This window comes from Citrus sinensis, chromosome 3, assembly GCF_022201045.2.
Source record: "Citrus sinensis cultivar Valencia sweet orange chromosome 3, DVS_A1.0, whole genome shotgun sequence".
Classification (NCBI taxonomy): domain Eukaryota; kingdom Viridiplantae; phylum Streptophyta; class Magnoliopsida; order Sapindales; family Rutaceae; genus Citrus; species Citrus sinensis.
In genome coordinates, this window is record NC_068558.1 from 32,225,360 (window position 1) to 32,244,254 (window position 18,895).

Sequence of the window (18,895 nt, forward strand, 5' to 3'; positions counted from 1 at the left end):
GATTCCAAAGGGAAAGAAGAAAATCAAACACAGAATCATCATCAAACTACAAAAAATTACAATTACAAAGAAACCAAATCAAATTATACCAAATAGCTGTTGCAAATTTCATTGTAAAATTCTATTACAAAAGACCCAAACTAAGAAAATTTAACAAAAAAGAATCCAAAAATAAAAAATCCTAAAACTAAAGATTTCAAACCCTAAATCAAATTATAAGGGCGACGGAGACGGCGACAACTTCAAGTGGTGCCGTCGGCGGTTTCGTGCAGCAGTGGAAGTGATGGCAGATCACGCAGCGCATGCAATTTTTTTGTTGTCGATTCAAGTTAGTGGCTGAGCACTTCGACATGCAGCACTAGTGACAGACAAGAAGAAGGAAAAGGAGAAGGAGAATAAGAAGAAAAAAGAAGAAGAAGAAGAAAAAGAAAGAAGAAGAAGGAGGCGAATAAGAAGAAGAATAAGAAGAAAAAAGAAGAAGAAGAAGAAGAAGAAAGAAGAAAGAAGAAGAACGAAGGAATAAAGACGGGAAGAAGCAGAGGAAAAGAACAAAAAAAGAAAAGAGAAACAGAGAATAGAAAAAAAAAACGAAGGATAAAAGTCTTATTTCCCAAATTTTTTTATATATTATTTTAATCTAATACAAAATTATCATTTTACCCTTCTTTTCTGTTAAGTTAACTGTAAATGAACGAAAATGGGGGCGGGATGCACATAGTCAAAAGATGTGGGTGCGCAGTGCACATAGTCGAAACTTGTGGGGGCTGATGATAAATAACCCTCAATAGAAAGATCATAAAAGTATTAGGAAATTAATCAAAACAGAAGTCATAAAATATCGGGATACAATTAATAACCAGAACAAAGCTTTGGCGCCATATTAGAAACCGCCTAAACTTGTTAGAAACATTGTTCAAGACATGGGTTTATGACAATGTAGGCTTCCTTTTTTTTTTTTTTTCACGGTCCCTTCTCTTCTAAACAATCAAGATTTTAAAGATATTAATACTCAAGGTTTTGGCGCGGGTGTGAAATATGAAGCTGTTAGAACTCTGCATTTTAGCGCAATAATGTTTATTTTCATCCTCAATGCTCCACGGTCAATTAATGACAATTTTTTTATTTTGAATAAAGTCAACAGCCTTTGACCTCGAGATTTTGTGCCACGACGGTGCTCACTACGTACACCTTAATTGTCATTCTATTATTGGACAAATCTCCACATTTACCCTTCACCTTTTTCATCTTTTTTTTTTCTCCCTAGCCTTTCTCCGAAGTCCAACTATTTTAGTAAACCCCTAAGAATTTTTTTTTCCTCCCACACAAATCAAACATTTATGACAATTTATTTCACAAGTGATTGTCTCGCTCTCTAGATTTACTAAACAATTTATGAAATTATTTACAAAGTTGATAATTTAAATTATAATATATTGTATTAAGTTGAATTAAAATTTAATACAAAACCATGTACAGTGCTATATTGAACGAAATTATTAAATTTAAATTTTAGTATTACAAATTATTAGTAATATTACGTTAGTATTAGTTATATTTACATTAATATTTAGTTTAATTATCAATTGAATTTTGATTTCAAAATAAAATTGAAAAAATGATGCCGCTGGCTATTTTACTTGGACGATAATAATTTGGTTAGAAAAGAAAGTTAAAATAAAGTTAATGCGCATTGTAGTTGTTATACCAACTACGCAATATTTTCCTGCCTTTCTCGAATTTGCCCATTTAGGAAACCTAGTGGTAGCTTGCAATTTAAGCCACCGGGCTTCACCTCACTACTCCTCATATTACGCAGACTATAAATATGACACATCATCACTCACCGACATACATACCATCTACTTTTGTTCTCTCTCTGTGTTTCGACATCTCTGTTTTTTGTTTTCAGTAATTCACCAACACATTTTCTCAGGCACTCAACCCACCATTGAATTAACCATTTTCTTCTCAAACAAATGCAAGAACACAGACCCTTTCTTCCCCACGGCTTCCAGTTTAGACCATCAGATGAAGAACTTATCAAACATTATCTTAAGAAGAAGGTTTTGGGAATACTCATTCTTCTCGCTGAGTATTTCATCAGGGACTGTAATCTTTATGAGACAAAACCGTCTGAGATTTGAGATTCACATGGAGGACCTTTGTTGAATGTTGATGAGGATTTGTATTTCTTCACCCAATTGAAGAAAAAGTCTTCTAAGGGAGAATTGACCGCAAAGTCGGTTCCTCCAGTGGTGCTTGGCAAGGGGAGGATGCCGGTAAAGACATTATAAGTGGCCAATCGAAAGTTAAAATTGGCTCCAAGAAGTGGTTTCGTTTTGAAAAGAAAGGTTGTGAGGCTCATGGGGCTTGGATCATGCATGAGTACACTTTACATTTTCCCAAGAATCAAGCTACCAATTATGTGCTTTGTAGGCTCCGAAAGAACCAACCAACTGGCCAAGATAAGGAGTACGGTTCTGAAAATAAAAGAAAGTTAAATGATTTTCGACACAACAGCAATCAATCTGAACAAGTGACAGATACTGACGTGGAGAGGGTTTTAACCCACCAACAAAATTAACAGAACTATGTCCATTATCAAAAAGTAAGTTGCAGCAGTCTTGGCATGATGAGTGAGCAGAGGTTATCTGGTGGAATGGGCTTTGCAAGCAGTGTTACTGAACATTCTGGTGTGACTGATCAAATGCATAAACATCAATGTCAGTAGATACTAATTCAATTTGGAATGTCATGACGAGCCATCTATGGAAATGATAATGAGTCATTTTGATCAAATGTTATGTAACCAACAATGTGACTCGGGAAACAACATGCTTTAGAGTGGAGAAACTAGTGGGAATTATCATTGTCATTAGGAGTGTATTGCTAATGTGTCCATGGCGGTGCCTGAGTCATTGGTGCAACAAGAAGACAATGTTGTATTGCCTCAGTTAATCAAGGAAGATTAGTCTTTTATGGAAGCGTTGCTTTATGATGATACTGAAGAATCAATAGGAGACGGAGAAAGCATTGATGAAACTAATGGAACGGATCATTCATCTTGTGTTCCTGAACAACAATTTCAAGCATTCCTTGCTGTGCTTGGTCAGACTCCTCAAAACTCGAGCCTACAAGAAAACCAGCAGCAGAGAAAGTGTCAATGTGGAGAAACATTGGCCATTACATCTGACCATCAATGTGACTGTGAAAGCAGCATCGATTATGAGTTGGAATCAATTTATCAGCTACTTCTGTCAGACCAAAATGATTTTCGCTTGGTGCTGGACTTAGAGGAGATCTGGTTGTAACTGAATTATGACAGGAATTTGTGTTTTATTAACTATAACGATCCTTCATGTGGGAAAACACCTAGCTATGTTTCACTGTAAATATTGATGCCTTAGATAGAATATCTTGATAGTTGTCAATCCCTAATTTGTAGGATTTGATTTAGTCTATAATTTGTAGGGATTTTATTTAGTTTCCTTTCTTGTTGTTTTCTACATGTATATATTAACTTAGAATTGTATTGTTTGAGATATCAATAAAACATAACAAATTTCTCCACATGGTATCAGAGCCTTGTTAGGCTTCTTTGTGAATTTTTTTCAGCCTTCATTGCTAAATTCTTTTTCTAACATCTTTTTCTCTATTTTTTTAAATTATTTTCAAATTCCAATCATGTCTGAGATTGTTGATGAACTCAACCCTACTCAATTAAGTGACAACCAGAATAGTGACAGCATAAATACTCCATCAATAGGAGATTTGTAAAACATTCCAGTAGCCCATAGATTGAATGGGAAAAATTGTTTAAAGTGATCTCAGTTTGTTCGAACCTTTCTGAAAGGAATGGGTAAAATTAGTCACCTACTTAGTACTGGACCCAAACCAGGGATCCGAGATTTGATGCCTGGGATGAAGCAGACGCTATGGTTATGTCTTGGCTGTGGAATTCAATGGTCCAGAGATTAGTGACACATGTATGTTTCTTCCCACAACCAAGGAAATATGGGAAGCTGTTGAGAAATCTATTCCAAGGTAGGTGATGCTGCTCAAATTTATGAGATTAAAACCAAGATCGCTGCAACTAAACAAGGAGGTTGTTCTATTACTGAATATGCTGATTTGTTGAAAATTTTGTGGCAAGAGATGGATTATTATCAATGTTTTCAAATGAAGTGTAGTACTGATGCTGCCTTGATGAAAAGGTTTGTTGAAAAAAAGAGGATCTACGAATTCTTAGCTGGACTAAATGGGGTGTTTGATCATGTTCGAGTGCAAGTATTGGAGAATGAAGGTTTACCATCACTGGATGAGACCATTGCTGCAATTCGGAGCGAAGAAAGTAGAAGAGGAGTCATGGTTGAATCCCAATCAGTGGAGAGTTCAACCATGGTCGCAAGAAATGCTATAATTAAGTATTCTGGCCCAAGTCAACAACCTCTTGGTGAAACCGAACAAACTAATGCATCCAAGATGACAAATAAGGATTCTTTATGGTGTACATACTGCAAGAAGCCTCGACACACTCGAGAACGATGCTGGAAACTACATGGAAAGCCACCAATGTCCAATAAAAATTCAACTATGGAGAATGGACAGTCGAAGGGATAAGGGCAAGCCCATATGACCTCTATACAGTCTAGTGACGAAGTTAAATCTCATAAACCTGACAAGCTCAATAGAGAAGAAATTGAAAAGCTGAAGAGTTTGTTGGGAGCATTGGAGATGCCACCAGAGAGGTACTTGTTCTTTGGCATTCAAAAGTAAGTTTTCCTCCCTATATGCACTAAATGTCTCATGTACGACCTTTCCCAACTCTTGGATCATAGACTCAGGTGCCATCGACCATATGACCCACTCCTTACACAAATTCATCACCTATGACCCTTGTCCAAGCAACAGGAAGACATCCACAGCTGATGGTTCCCTATCAACAGTTGCTTGTTAAGGAAATTTTTTGATAAATCAAGCCCTCACACTTAAAAATGTCCTCCATGTACCAAATTTGTCTACTAACCTTTTGTCTATTCATAAACTCACAAAAGATTTGAATTGTAATGTTATTTTTAATCCTTCATACTGCATATTTTAGGACCAGGGTACGGGGAAGATGATTGCACATGCTAGAGAGAAAAATGGGCTTTACTATCTTGAAGAATCAAGTGGGCAAACTAGAACTGGAAACTATTTACCCGTCATATTTTTCTGAGTCTTCTATTTCTAATAAAGACAAAATCTGGCTTCAACATTTTCGTCTTGGACATCCTTCGTTTAGCATTCTTAAAGTAATGTTTCCATTATTATTTAAAGGAATTGATTTAAAAAACCTTCACTGTGATATTTGTGAACTTGCAAAACATAAACGTGTTTTTTTTCCTGTTAGTAATAAAAGAACATCTATTCATTTTGCACTCATTCATAGTGATATTTGGGGTCCTTCCACAGTTCCTAATGTTTCAGGAGCTCGCTGGTTTATTTCATTTATTGATGGTTGCACCCGTATGTCATGGATATTTCTTTTAAAACATAAGTCTGAAGTGAGTTTCATTTTTCCAATTTTTCACAACATGGTCAAAAATCAATTTGGAGTTGGAATAAAGAGGTTTAGATCAGATGATGGTAAAGACTATTTCAACCAAAACCTATCACCATATTTCCAAAAGGAGGGTATAATTCATGAGTCATCATGTATTAACACTCCTCAACAAAATGAGGTTGCAAAAAGGAAAAATGGTCACCTTTTAGCCATCACCAGAGCTTGTTTGTTTCAAAGAAATGTTCCTAAAAATTATTGGGGAGAATTTGTTTTAACCACAGCCCATCTTATAAATAGGCTGCCTTCTCGGGTTCTTGGGTTCAAAAGTCCTGTGCAAGTTTTTTCAAAATATTTTCCAGACTTTCACACTGCTAATCATCTTGTTCCTAAAATTTTTGGGTGTGTATCTTTTGTTCATATTCACTCCCATAATAGGGGAAAATTCGATCCACGAGCACTTAAATGTGTATTTGTTGGTTATTCTTCAACTCAAAAAGGATACAAATGTTTTCATCCTCCAACAAAAAAGTTCTTTGTGTCTGTTGATGTTACATTTGTTGAGAAAGAAAGCTATTTCGTTCAACCTTATCTTCAAGGGGAGACATCACTTATGAAAGATAAGGACAAAGACTTATTTTTATTGCTGGAACTTGATGATTATCCTCCTCCTTCATCTATAAACCCTCTAGCTCTTACCCCTATTGATTCTCAAGGTTCCCCAAATCCTAATTATGTTTTTATAGAAGTTGAAAACCCTTGTACTCCCGGCTCTAAGTTTTCCGGACAGGATAAACAGGTTCAAAATTCTAATTGCCCAATCTTGACTTATTCAAGAAGAAAAACACCTATTGTTCAACCTATGCAAGTCCAAGAATTGGAAACAGCCCCTGGTAATGAGGTAATTAATCACACTGCACCTTCTCAAGAAAAGATTTTTAGTTCTAATGAAGATAATGACAATGATATTCCTACTGCTATTAGAAAAGGCACCCGAAAATGTACCCAACATCATTTATATCCGTTATCTCATTTTATGTCTTGTGTTAAGTTGTCACACACCCACAAAACCTTTTTTCACACATCTAAACACCATAACCATTCCCAAGACAGTATCTGAGGCATTAAGTCACATGGAGCGGAAAAATGCCATGAAAATAGAAATGGAGGCCATTGAAAAAAGTAAGACGTGAGATTTAGTAGAGTTACCAAAGGGGAAGAGTCCAATAGGCTGCAAATGGGTGTTCACTGTTAAATATAAGGCAAATGGGTCCCTAGAAAGGTATAAGGCTAGGTTGGTAGCCAAAGGGTATACTCAAACTTATGGGATTGGTTATTTGGAAACATTTGCTCTAGTTGCCAAAATGAACACTGTGAGAGTATTATTATCTCTAGCTGCTAATCTTGGATGATGTATGCAGCAATTTGATGTCAAGAACGCCTTTTTACATGGTGATCTGGATGAAGAGATTTACATGGAAATTCCTCCTGGTTTTGGTTTTAATTTAGAAGGAAACAAAGTGTGCAAACTTAAAAAGGCATTGTATGGCCTGAAACAATCCCTTAGAGCTTGGTTTGGACCATTTGCTAAGGTCATGACAACCATGGGATATAAACAGAGTCAAGCTGACCATACTTTATTTGTCAAACATTCAGCTTCAAGGGGAGTAACAACATTATTAGTGTATGTAGATGACATTGTGGTAACATGAAATGACTTGGAAGGAAGTGAAGCTTTAAGAAGATGCTTAATTAAGGAATTTGAGATAAAGGAGCATGGTAGATTAAAATATTTTCTCAGTATTGAAGTTGCCCACTCAAAGCATGGAATCTTCATATCACAATGAAAATACATATGGATTTGTTGAAGGAAACGGGAAAAGTAAGGTGCAAGCCAGCTGACAGCCCTATAGAACCGAATCATAGACTTAGTGAAGCTCATGAAAATGCAGCAGTGGATAAAGGAGCATATCAAAGGCTTGTAGGAAAATTGATTTATCTTTCTCACACTAGACCTGACATAGCTTATGCAGTTAATGTTGTGAGTCAATTTATGCATAATCCCAAATAAGTTCACCTTCAAGCCGTATACATGATCTTGCAATATTTGAAAGGAACACCAGGGAAGGGAATTTTGCTCAAGAAAGGAGAAGGACTGACACTTGAAGCCTATACTGATGCAGATTATGCATGATCTATTATTGATAGGAGGTCAACATCAGGTTATTGCACCTTTCTTGGTGGCAGCCTTGTGACTTGGAAAAGTAAAAAGCAAAACATAGTTGCCAGATCAAGTGTAGAAGCTGAGTTTAGAGCCATGGCAATGGGGATTTGTGAGCTATTGTGGCTGAAAATTGTACTACAAGACTTGAAAATTCAATGGGAAGCACCTATGAGACTTTATTGTGACAACAAATCAGCTATTAGTATATCACACAATCTAGTTCAGCATGATCGCACTAAGCACATTGAAGTTGATCGGCACTTTATAAAGGAAAAGCTGGACAATGGCCTAATTTGCACTCCATTTGTATCTACTGGTGACCAGTTAGCAGATGTGTTAACCAAATGTTTGAGTAACAAGGTGTTTCAAAGTATAAGAAGCAAGCTGGGGATGGACAATATCCATTCACCAGCTTGAGGGGGAGTGTGGGAAAACACCTAGCTATGTTTCACTGTAAATATTGATGCCTTAGATAGAATATTTTGATAGTTGTCAATCCCTAATTTGTAGGATTTGATTTAGTCTCTAATTTGTAGGGATTTTATTTAGTTTCCTTTCTTGTTGTTTTCTATATGTATATATTAACCTAGAATTGTATTGTTTGAGATATCAATAAAACATAACAAATTTCTCCACACTTCATCATGTAATTCGACCCTTTTGTCATTTATAAATTGTATAGTTTTATTCATTTATGTTGTTGATATGCATTGTATCATTTATATTGTTAATATGCAAGTGTCCCATCCTTGTACTTCTGCGGCATCATGCTGAATAACCACCATTCAAGGTCAAAATGATGCTGTCTATTGAAACTAGTGAATAAAAACTGGAATAGTTGCTTCATTGCATGTTTTGGTCATAGTTTAATTTTCGCAACATTTTTAGGTAAGAACGCCATCAGTATTTTGTACCCTACAAAGACTTTATTTGCAAGCTAGGCACACCTGATATGCTGCAAATTTAGAAATAGAATGACGGAGTTGCTTGACTACCAAACTGACCGCTAGGGAATAACATCCATGTCAAGTAAGTATCTCATAGTTTATCATCTCACTATAGAGAAGAATTGTTCTTGTTGGGGGGGGGGGGGGGGTGGAATTCACTTGCAGGCAATCGAACTATTGCTTGGCCATGTGGCAGATGTTCCACGGGGTTTGGAAGTAAATGCCATAAACAAGAGCTGACACACTGCACTTGACCTGCTGCTGATTTTCCCAAGTGAAGCTGGAGATAGAGAAATTGAGGACATTCTTCGGAGTGCTGGAGCTATGAGAGTGATAGATGTCACCTCCCTCTCAACCTTACAATCAAACATCCGTTAACAGTCCTGCATGCAGTTCACTATTGGTTGTAGCTGCTTTGGTGGCTACCACAACCTTCCAGTTTGGTGTCAATCCTTGAGGTGGTGTATGGCAAGACAATTATATATCTGACAAAAGCAATAGCACCACCGGCAGCAAAGCACAGAATGCAGGGCGGTATTTGGGGTTCTAAGAACAAAATTGGATATGGCATCTTTATGTTTTTCAACTCTTTGGGCTTTAAATTGTCTTTTCATATGATCCACATTCTAACACCCAAGTTTCCCCTGAAGCCCGAGCTTATTTTGTGTTTCCTTGCAATATATACCACCTATGACACTGCAGTAATAGCCATTACACCTGATGGCATGAGGCTTTTTGTCAATCTAACAACAGCAATCTTGCCTGCAGTTATCGCACTTACAGCTTATTGCCTAACACAGTTCAGAAAGAGGCTTACAGAACGCTCTACGAGGCCATAGAGCCATTGAAAACAGAAGAGACAAAACAAAGATTTGGATATTCTAGGTGTGCTTGTTATACTTTTTCATCAGTATTATAGACTGTAGAAACAATATTTCAGTGTGGTTTCTGTTTTCCTTTGTTAGCAAGTAGCCTTAGCTCTACTATTATAGAGACATTTATTACGCACATGTAGCAGATAATGTAGAATAGTTCCTGCTTAATTCTCAGTTTATTGTTTTATTTTTCTTTTCTTTATGAAACTCATCTATGTAGCAAATCACAGCAATTGAGTTTTCTGATCATTAAGACTTGTTTATAGGAGATCGATTTGGTAAATTTGAGTGTAAAATCAAGTTGATTCAACATGGCTATTCCTGCAGGCGGCTTCAGTTGGAGGGGTTGAATATGGAGGCTACCACTTAAAGTTGAATCAAGATAATATAGTTACTTGTTTCCGATTAAGGTTTCATACATAAATATGAGAATAAGAGAGGTCAGGCGCTTAACATCTGATTCTTTGAAGACCAAGCTTTTACAGGGAAGTACATAATTATTTCCCTGCTTTTTAAGCTGCAAACACCATCATATGATCCTTCAAAACATCTAGGAGTAATAACTACTGCAGATGGCATGCGGCTTTTTATCATTCTAACTAAAACAATCACGGCTACATTTACCACACATACAGATTAATCGGCAAGAAAATGCAGAAAAAAGGCTTATAGAACATGCGATGGATCCACAGAATCATTGAAAACAGAAGGCAGAATACAGATTTGAATATTCTTTATGTGCTCTATTCTTGAATACATGGACTCTGTTAAAAGAGCAACTGAAGTGAAGCAACAATTTTTGAGTGTTGCTCTCTATTTTCCATTTTCCAACACCTGGCCTTCACTCCTGATATTATGGAGACACTTTCTTATGTACATCTTCCAGATAATTTATAATAGCTTTTACTTAATTCTCTATTTAGAACACCTCAATACCCATGCAGCGTCACCTGATATTGTTTTGGTAGGAAGCACTTTTTATTTTATTTTGGTTTTGAAATTGAGTTACTGTACTTGACCAGTTACACCTATATTTAGCAGAAAAACCTGAGAAGCCTTTCAATTCAACAATACTACCGTTGCCACATCATGGTCTAATTTATTAAATGGGATGACTAACAATCTTAATTCTCAATGCAATCAATCTCTGCAATTAAATTCTACAATTCCTGATGTCAGAACTCAAAATAATAATAATAATAATAAGAGTAAAGACTGATTAACAGGCCACCAACTGCCAGATGATGTAATTGGTTTATTTACTTATTTTTATGATGAATCTTGCCAACCTTATTCTATGAAATATTTGGCTCTTCACTCGTCAGACGATTGTTTAACATAGCTTGACTTCTTCTAAACTTTGATTCTCGAGCAAAACAGAGTGTTTATTCAATTTTTTTTTTTTAAAAAAAAAGAAACCAAACAAGTACTACTAAGGTATTCTGAAACAAAATAAAGGTTTCATGTCCATAAGAAAATTTTTCTTGGAAAGGCTAAAGAAACTATACCTCCGTGAATTATATCTCCTTTTCTTATTATTTTCACATATGTGAAGTCCTGTGTGCCTTACATACTAAGGACAAAACTAAGGCATAGGGCATATTCCACCTCAATGGATAGAAAGCTATTTGAGGCAGCACAAGCAGGAAATGTCCAAAGCTTGCACCAACTTCTGGGAGAAAATCCCTTGATACTCCATATCTCTGCACTAACTTCAGCAGGAAATCCTGTACATGTTGCTTCGGCATATGGCCACGTTGATTTTGTAAAGGAGATCATAAACCTGAGACCAGATATGGCTCAGGAAGTGAACCAAGATGGTTTTAGCCCTATGCACATGGCATCATCAATAGGGCACATTGTAAGGGAGTTACTGAAAGTTGACCGAAAACTTTGTCAGCTACAAGGACCAGAGGCAAAGACTCCCCTGCACTGTGCAGCTATCAAAGGGAGGTCTCATGCTGTAGCCGAAATGCTTTCAGCTTGTCCAGAATGTGTCGAAGACGTGACCATTCAGCATGATACTGCTTTGCACTTTGCTATTAAGAACAGCTAGTATGGAGTGATTGCAATTATTGTGGATTGGATTAGAGAGATGAAGAAGGAAGATATTTTCAATATGAGGGATGAGCAAGGAAATACAGTGCTGCACCTAGCCACCTTGAAGAAACAACGCCAGGCAAGTCCAATCTTATATTTAATCCCGTATTCAATAATTTTCAATCAAGTTAGTTCTTGTTTCTATTGTTTTCAGATCATTATAAAGGAGTGTTTGACTTTAGACCGTGAGGCCACAGAAAGATCATGTCTTATTAAGCTTCACTAGCCTGGATATCTCTTGAATCTAGAGAACCATGTATCTGCAATAAGGTTCCTAATTTGCTTCAATTAGAAATTTCAACTGTAAGTCAGTATGCGGTTAAACTAGTCAAAATCTGTTATAAGATCCTTACAGTTTTGTACAGTGGTTTAGAGAATTGATTAGTGTGGATTCAAAATGGTCATAAAGTAAAAGGGAAAAATATGTTTCCTAAGAGCTTGAACTTTCCTCTATTTTAAATTTATCCCCCTGAAAGTGCTAAACTCAGTTCAATCCTGTGTTTCTGTGGCATCATGTCGACCAACCACTATTGAAGTTCAAAATGATGTTGTCTACAGAAACTGGTGAATAAAAAAAGTGGTCACTAAAAAAATATCCTCATTGCATGCTCCAATCTTATTTTAGTTTTAGCAACTTTGTTAGCTGGAAACTCCATCTATTGACTAGGCTCAGTGTTTCATAACCTAGGACGGGTTGACTTCCAAGTTAGACACACTTCATGTCATGAAAACTTTGAAAATGATTGATATAACTGCTAGGAAAGAAAATACATGTCCAGTATCATATGATTTATCTTCCGACTATAAAGAACAATTGAAAACTTGGATTCACTTGCAGGTAATAGAACTCTTACTTGGGCATCAAGCCAATGCTTCACAGGGGTTGGAAGTAAATGCCATAAATCATAGCGGTCTCACTGCATTTGACCTGCTGCTGATCTTCCCGAGTGAAGCTGGAGATAGGGAAATTGAGGAGATCCTTCGGAGTGCTGGAGCTACGGGAATGAGAGATGACAATCAAACATCAGTTGAACAATCTTGCAGTGTCATCGGCAGAGACAAATCCACTGCGAACAAAAAATGACATGACGGAATTTTTCAAATTTAAAAAGGGAAGAGATTCTCCTGGTGAAACACGCAGTTCACTATTGGTTGTAGCTGCTTTGGTGGCAACAACAACCTTCCAGTTTTGTGTCAACCCTCCAGGGGGTACATGGCAAGACAATAGCACACCCAGCAGTAAAGCGCACATTGCAGGGGAGTCTATTTGGGGTTCTACGAACACAATTGCATTTCGCCTTTATATGTTTTTCAACTCTCTGGGCTTTAAATTGCCACTTCAAATGATCAACATCCTAACAACCAAGTTTCCTCTGCAGTTTGAGCTTCTTGGCAATGAATTTCACCTATGACACTGCAGTAATAAGCATTGCACCAGATGAGGTGAAGCTTTTTGTCATTCTAACTATATCAATCTTGCCTCTAGCAATCGGACTTACAGCTTACTGCTTCAGACTACAGCAAAAGAGGCGGCGTACAGAACGCACAGCCACTGTGGAGCCACAGAATCAGTGAAAAGAAGAGATTTAATAAAGATTTCGATATTCATATTCTAGGCCTGCTCATTTTACTTCATCAAATGCTATATTCTGATAGCTTTAACTCCTGCTATTACATAGACATTTATATTAGGCAGATGTAAATTCCTTGCTCAATTCTTAGTTTTTTTTACTTCCATTTTTGTTCCTTTTCTGTATGAAACATTGCAACTCACCTACGTAGCCAATTACAGTGCTTAGTCCACCTCTTACTTTTCTGATCCTTAACTTGTCTGTAGGAAATTGAGTTGGTAAAAACTATGGGTAAAATCTACATTAATTTACAACAGAATGATAGTCAATTTAGCTGGGCCCTAAGTAAATAAACAATCAAAACCTATCCGACAACTCAAATATTTGCTTATAGGAGGAAAGAAACAAATGGGCAAAACTTATGCTGTAGCCTGATGAGGAATTCAAACAGCATCCAGGAAGCCAGCGGCGTAAGTAACTTTTGAAGATTTACACCAAATTTTGTGGGCAGACTTCAACTCCTTTTGCAGGATAAGGGCAAATGGCAAGCACTCCCTGGATGAAGGTTTCACAGCAAATGCTCCTCCAAGTTTAAGCGTCTGATGCTGTAGTGTATTAAGCCACTTCACATATTTCTTCAAAACTCTAGCATCTTGGTGCTCGCAAGTCACCTGCAAAGCAAAGAAAATGAAGTGCAATACCAAAGGTTCTTCATATACTACACCAAATTAATTGATTAAAATACTTGATGTGATGTCATTCTATGATAAAAAACTAAATAATAGAAATCAACTGACCTTCCTCCTCTTGATCGTATATGAATTTCCAATCTACTATAACACAAGGGATGTGAGCAATCTTAGACCATTCTTCTCCTTTATCCCTTATGCACCCCTTTTTTAGCATCGGACAATCTTCAATTCTTAACTCCAAAAGTGAGGATGGAAGGCCCTCCTTTGGAAATGATGTGAGATTTAGGCAACTCTCGAGCCACAAATATTTAAGAGAAGCAAGGCTTTGAAAAGCCATTGAAGATAGGTATTTCAATTTGGACAATTTCCGAAGGTGCAAATGAGTTAGAGAAGCGGGCAACATGATTGCCGTTTCTTTGTATGGGAAACACTCTGCATCATCACATCTATAAATACAGAGGCGTCTAAGAGAGGTCAGCCTGTGCAATCCCCACTGGATCAGTGCTCTGTAGATTTTGACTTCTCCAATTACAAGTACTGTAAGATTGATTGGAAAACCTTCCTCTGGAAATGAGACAATACTTGGACAATCTTTTATCCATAAATGTTGAAGAGAGTTGAGTCTGTTCATATCATCTGGAAGGGCCATAAGTTCCTTGCATTTGACTATGTAAACATTTGAAATGGTGTGGGGAAGCCCTCTTTCTGGAAAGGAAACCAGGCTTGGACACTGTGATATACAAATGCTGTGTAAACTTTTAAGATTGTGCAGGCCATCCGGTATTGACTCCAGCTTTGGGCAGTCACTTATGTTGAGGTCTTCAAGTGCCTCAAGTAACTGGATTGTTGATGATAAGGTTGTGAGCTTGGGGCAACACCTTATACTGAGGTGTTTCAGTGTCACTGATGATGAAAAAGAAGAAGAAGCATCCTCTTCACCATCGACCAAATGTTGCAAGTTCTTACAATTCTCTATCTCAAGCCTTTTCAGAGATGAAGGTAGCCTGCTTTTTGCGATGAATGTTAGGGAATCACAATATTTGATAAACAACTTTTCCAACTGTGCATTATTTCCCATAACTTCCTGAGGTAAGGATTTCAAAGCTCTGCTATTTTCAATTTTGAGATACCGCAGATTATTCATAAGAAAAATTACCTCAGAAAATGATACAAGACTCATGCAATTTTCCTCTATTGACACGTCTTCGGGAGAGCTGAGTACATGCAACCCCTGTTCTGGCTTGTCAAATTGAAGCCATGACTTGATCTGTTCAGAATTGCCAATTCGCAAAGTCTCTACTTGCTGAAATCCCTGCTTCAAGAATTTTCCAAACTCCAGAACATTTGAAATAGTCACAGAGGTTGGTAATGACTTGGAGTCCATAGCCGGAGGATCATTAAATATCATCCCTTTGCATCCATATATTTGTAATGAACTATTTGAAATAGTCATAGACTCTATCAACTTGCAGTCAATTGGAGTGCTGCATGTAATTCCTTTGCATTCTTCAATTTCTAATCTGCAGAGCATCGGAAAGCTTGAGAATGGAACTACCAAGTCTGCACATTTACTAATTACTAGTATCTCCAGTGAAGGAAGAAGCTCCGGCAATTTTCCAGAGAATTTGGGACATTTCAGTATGGAAAGTTCCCGGAGGCTAGAGAATCCAGCAAGAAGACCATTTTCTTTGGTGTCCCAGCACTCCCATTCTGGCAAATTCTCAAAACGAAGAGTCTCTAATGTTTTAAAAGTATTTAAGATATCCTCTCCATAAAATTCAGAACCTATGCTTTTTAGTCTTGTCATGCCTTTGATGGTGAGCTGTTTAAGTGATCCCAACATGCTGAGTGAAGGCAATGATGTGCAATTTTGGCAGTTTTCTAATTCAAGAACCTCCATCTTGGAGAATGATAGATCTCCTATCCACATTGGAAAATTTTCACCGCTGTAGCTTGTGATTGCCAGCTGCTTTAGATTTGTATGCGGTTGTAGCATGTCAAGCACAGTGTGTTCTTTTGCCACCTCTTCTCGTGAGCTGTCAAACTGAGATCCCCATTGCAGCGATAATGCTTGTAGATTCTGCTTCTCACATAACATAGCTTCTCCTGCTTCACGTAAATCATTCACATTTTGTAATCCTGAGATACAAAGTTCTCCATGGAGAAACTTTAAATTCTTCAAGTCCTTCAAACCAGATCCAGTATCCTTGCCCACAATAAAATTTGATAATGTCTGCAGATGCTTCAACTTCTCCATTCCATATGGCATCCCTTCAAGTGAATTTGCACCTTCTATATCAAGATGACGCAAATTAATCAAGTTCCACATCTTGGATGGCAACCTTGTTAAACGAGAACAATCTCTTAGGATCAAGACTCGTAAGTGCATTAGTGAGCTCGTTGACTCAGGTAAACTTCTGATCTGAGTACCAGCAACATTTAGGTACCTTAAAAGTTTCAATTCTTTAATTGAATTAGGCAATTGAGTGACATAATATCCCTCTAAAGATAGCACCCTCAACTTTTTGAACTTTGGCAGCATATCAGACAGAAGCACATTAGTTATGTAACTAGTATCAGTGCCACCTCTTATAAACACAGGCAAGAATGTTCTCAAATGTGGAACTTCATACAAACTCTCGAATCTACTTTTACTATCAAAGTGGCCACGAGTGTAAGAGGAATGACGAACCCTTTCAAATCTTCTTGACAGCTTATTGGCCTCTTCTAACATGCAAATGCTTTCTCCGGATACCAATTGAGCAAGATCATGGACAAGGTCGTGCATTACAAATTTAGAACCATCACCACTTGATTGTTGAAAAATTGACCTTGACACTAAATCATGAAAGCACTCACTACCCCAATCTTCTAACTGCTTATTGTTTCTTGGTTGTTGAATAATACCTTCAGCCATCCATAAGAAAACCAATTCTTTCTCCTTCAATTCATAATCTTTGGGGAAAATTGCACAGTAAGCAAAACATCTCTTTAAATGTGAAGGAAGATAATGATAACTCAACTTTAAAACAGGTAGAATACCACTTTGCTCAGGCAAATCCCATATATTGCTGTTCAATATATCTTCCCACGCATTGTCTCCATGCTTAGTGCGTAGAAGGCCACCAAGAGTCTTTGCAGCCAGGGGCAAGCCTCTGCATTTTTGAACAACTTTCTTATGAAATAATCCTGAAATTCGCTGCACATGGATATGATCTCTAGTGTCAAATGCATGGTTCATGAACACAAACCAGCAATCATCATCAGATAGAAGACTTAAGTTATAATGTTCAACTGGTCCCATTGTTGATGCAACATGTGAATGGCGTGTGGTGACGATTATCTTACTGTTTGGTGCAGCAGCCAGGAAGGGGGCTTTCAGGTCTTCCCACAGGCTATAGTTCTCGTTCCATACATCATCTAAGACTAGCAAGAACTTTTTGCCATCCAGTGCCTTTTGCAATTGAACCTGCACTTCATTTAAAGCCTTCAAGTCACAAGGCTTGCAAGTGATTGACTCGAGAAGTGCCATTGAGATGCTCAGAACATCAAATTCATCAGAGACACAAACCCAAGCTTTTATGTCGAACTTGATATCTGAGACAGCCTTGTCGTTGTAGACCTCCCGAGAAAGCGTTGTTTTTCCAATTCCTGCCATGCCGACAATGGGTATTACACGAAACATGGAATCAATTGGATCATCGCTTAACACCATATCAAGTATTTTGGCCTTATCTTCGTCTCTTCCGTAGACAGCACGTTCCGTCCGCACACTTGAGCTGGGTGGTCTTTGCTGTGCAGCAATAGCTGATGAAGCCCCTCCAGGAGTCAACTGCAACCCCAGCTCAAATCTTTGTTTCCAGAGTTCTTCCAAGCGGCATGTGATGTCTTTAACCTTGGACCGCATACTGGAATTGAACCCAATTGTGCTTGGACTGAAACAATTGAAACAAGCTACAGGGAAGATGTTCCGAAATCTGCTAGCTGTAGGCTGATTATCAGGATCCTCTGCCATCAACCTATGCTCCAAAGCTTGAGTGGCGAACTCATCAAGGATGTCTTCGGCATCATACGCCAAGTCTCGGAGATCGTCCAGCCAGATTTTCACAGCCTCATCAGTCAGTTGCTTCTCCTCTGCGTCGCCCAGCACAGCCTGGATCATCTTCAGTTTTTGTTCCCACTTTTTGAGCTGATCGGAATCAACTCCGCCTTGGAATTGACGGACAAAGTTGAGGAAATCAGTGGAAGCCAATCTGTCAAACAACGACTGAAAGAAAGCTGACAGTAAGATCTCTCCCACAACAACCATGGTTTTGTTCTTTAGAAACAAAAGAATCAAGTTCCGCACAGAGAAGGAAAAGGCAAAAATAAAGATAACAAGCAAACTGAAACTGAAAATTTGGGAATAGATACGTCAGTAGAGATTGCTTAGAACACAATTAGTTGACTCCACCGGCTGACAAAAATGTGGAATCCGTGAATACCCACCTTGAATAACGGAAAGTGAAATTAAAAATTAGGATATATATATATATTAATTCTGATAGATGACGTCAGCACTTGAAAATAATTTTATATCTTATACATTTTCTTATAACATTACTTTTTAGTACAATTAATCTCAATTGAACCCATCCGTGTAGATCCTGAGAAGCAGAAATCATAAAACTTAAAAATTCAAAATTGAGGCAGCTTGATAGCTCGTTAATTTGGGTTTATTGAGAAGAAATAAAGAACTTATTTTCTTTTTTAACTTGTAACAGTGAAAATAAAAATAAGAGTACAACAATGAATGGATGGATTATCTCTGGGCTTAGATGGCCTTTGCTCTCATAAGTCATAACTAGCTAGCTAGAAGACTAGAAGATTCCAACTGCTCCATTGCAGTCACGGTAGGCTCAATTTGTCATTTTAAGTTATTAATATTATTGTCTCCTGTAATAT

General features: G+C 37.5%; 1 protein-coding gene and 2 pseudogenes across 1 annotated transcript; 2 read left to right on the plus strand and 1 right to left on the minus strand.

Moving 5' to 3' along the window:
* Positions 1-8,647: 8,647 nt before the first annotated feature.
* On the plus strand, positions 8,648-10,159 carry LOC112498149 (uncharacterized; annotated as a pseudogene).
* Positions 10,160-11,200: 1,041 nt separating this feature from the next.
* On the plus strand, positions 11,201-13,100 carry LOC102611488 (ankyrin repeat-containing protein BDA1-like; annotated as a pseudogene).
* A 291-nt stretch (positions 13,101-13,391) lies between these two features.
* LOC102611203 (putative disease resistance RPP13-like protein 1) lies at positions 13,392-18,475 on the minus strand. The gene is made up of 2 exons (XM_006478467.4): positions 14,057-18,475; positions 13,392-13,930 (listed from the first exon to the last, which is right to left on the minus strand). The coding sequence occupies exons 1-2, from the start codon at positions 18,258-18,260 to the stop codon at positions 13,905-13,907; spliced, it is 4,230 nt and encodes a 1,409-aa protein (XP_006478530.2). The 5' UTR covers positions 18,261-18,475; the 3' UTR covers positions 13,392-13,904.
* Positions 18,476-18,895: the final 420 nt, after the last annotated feature.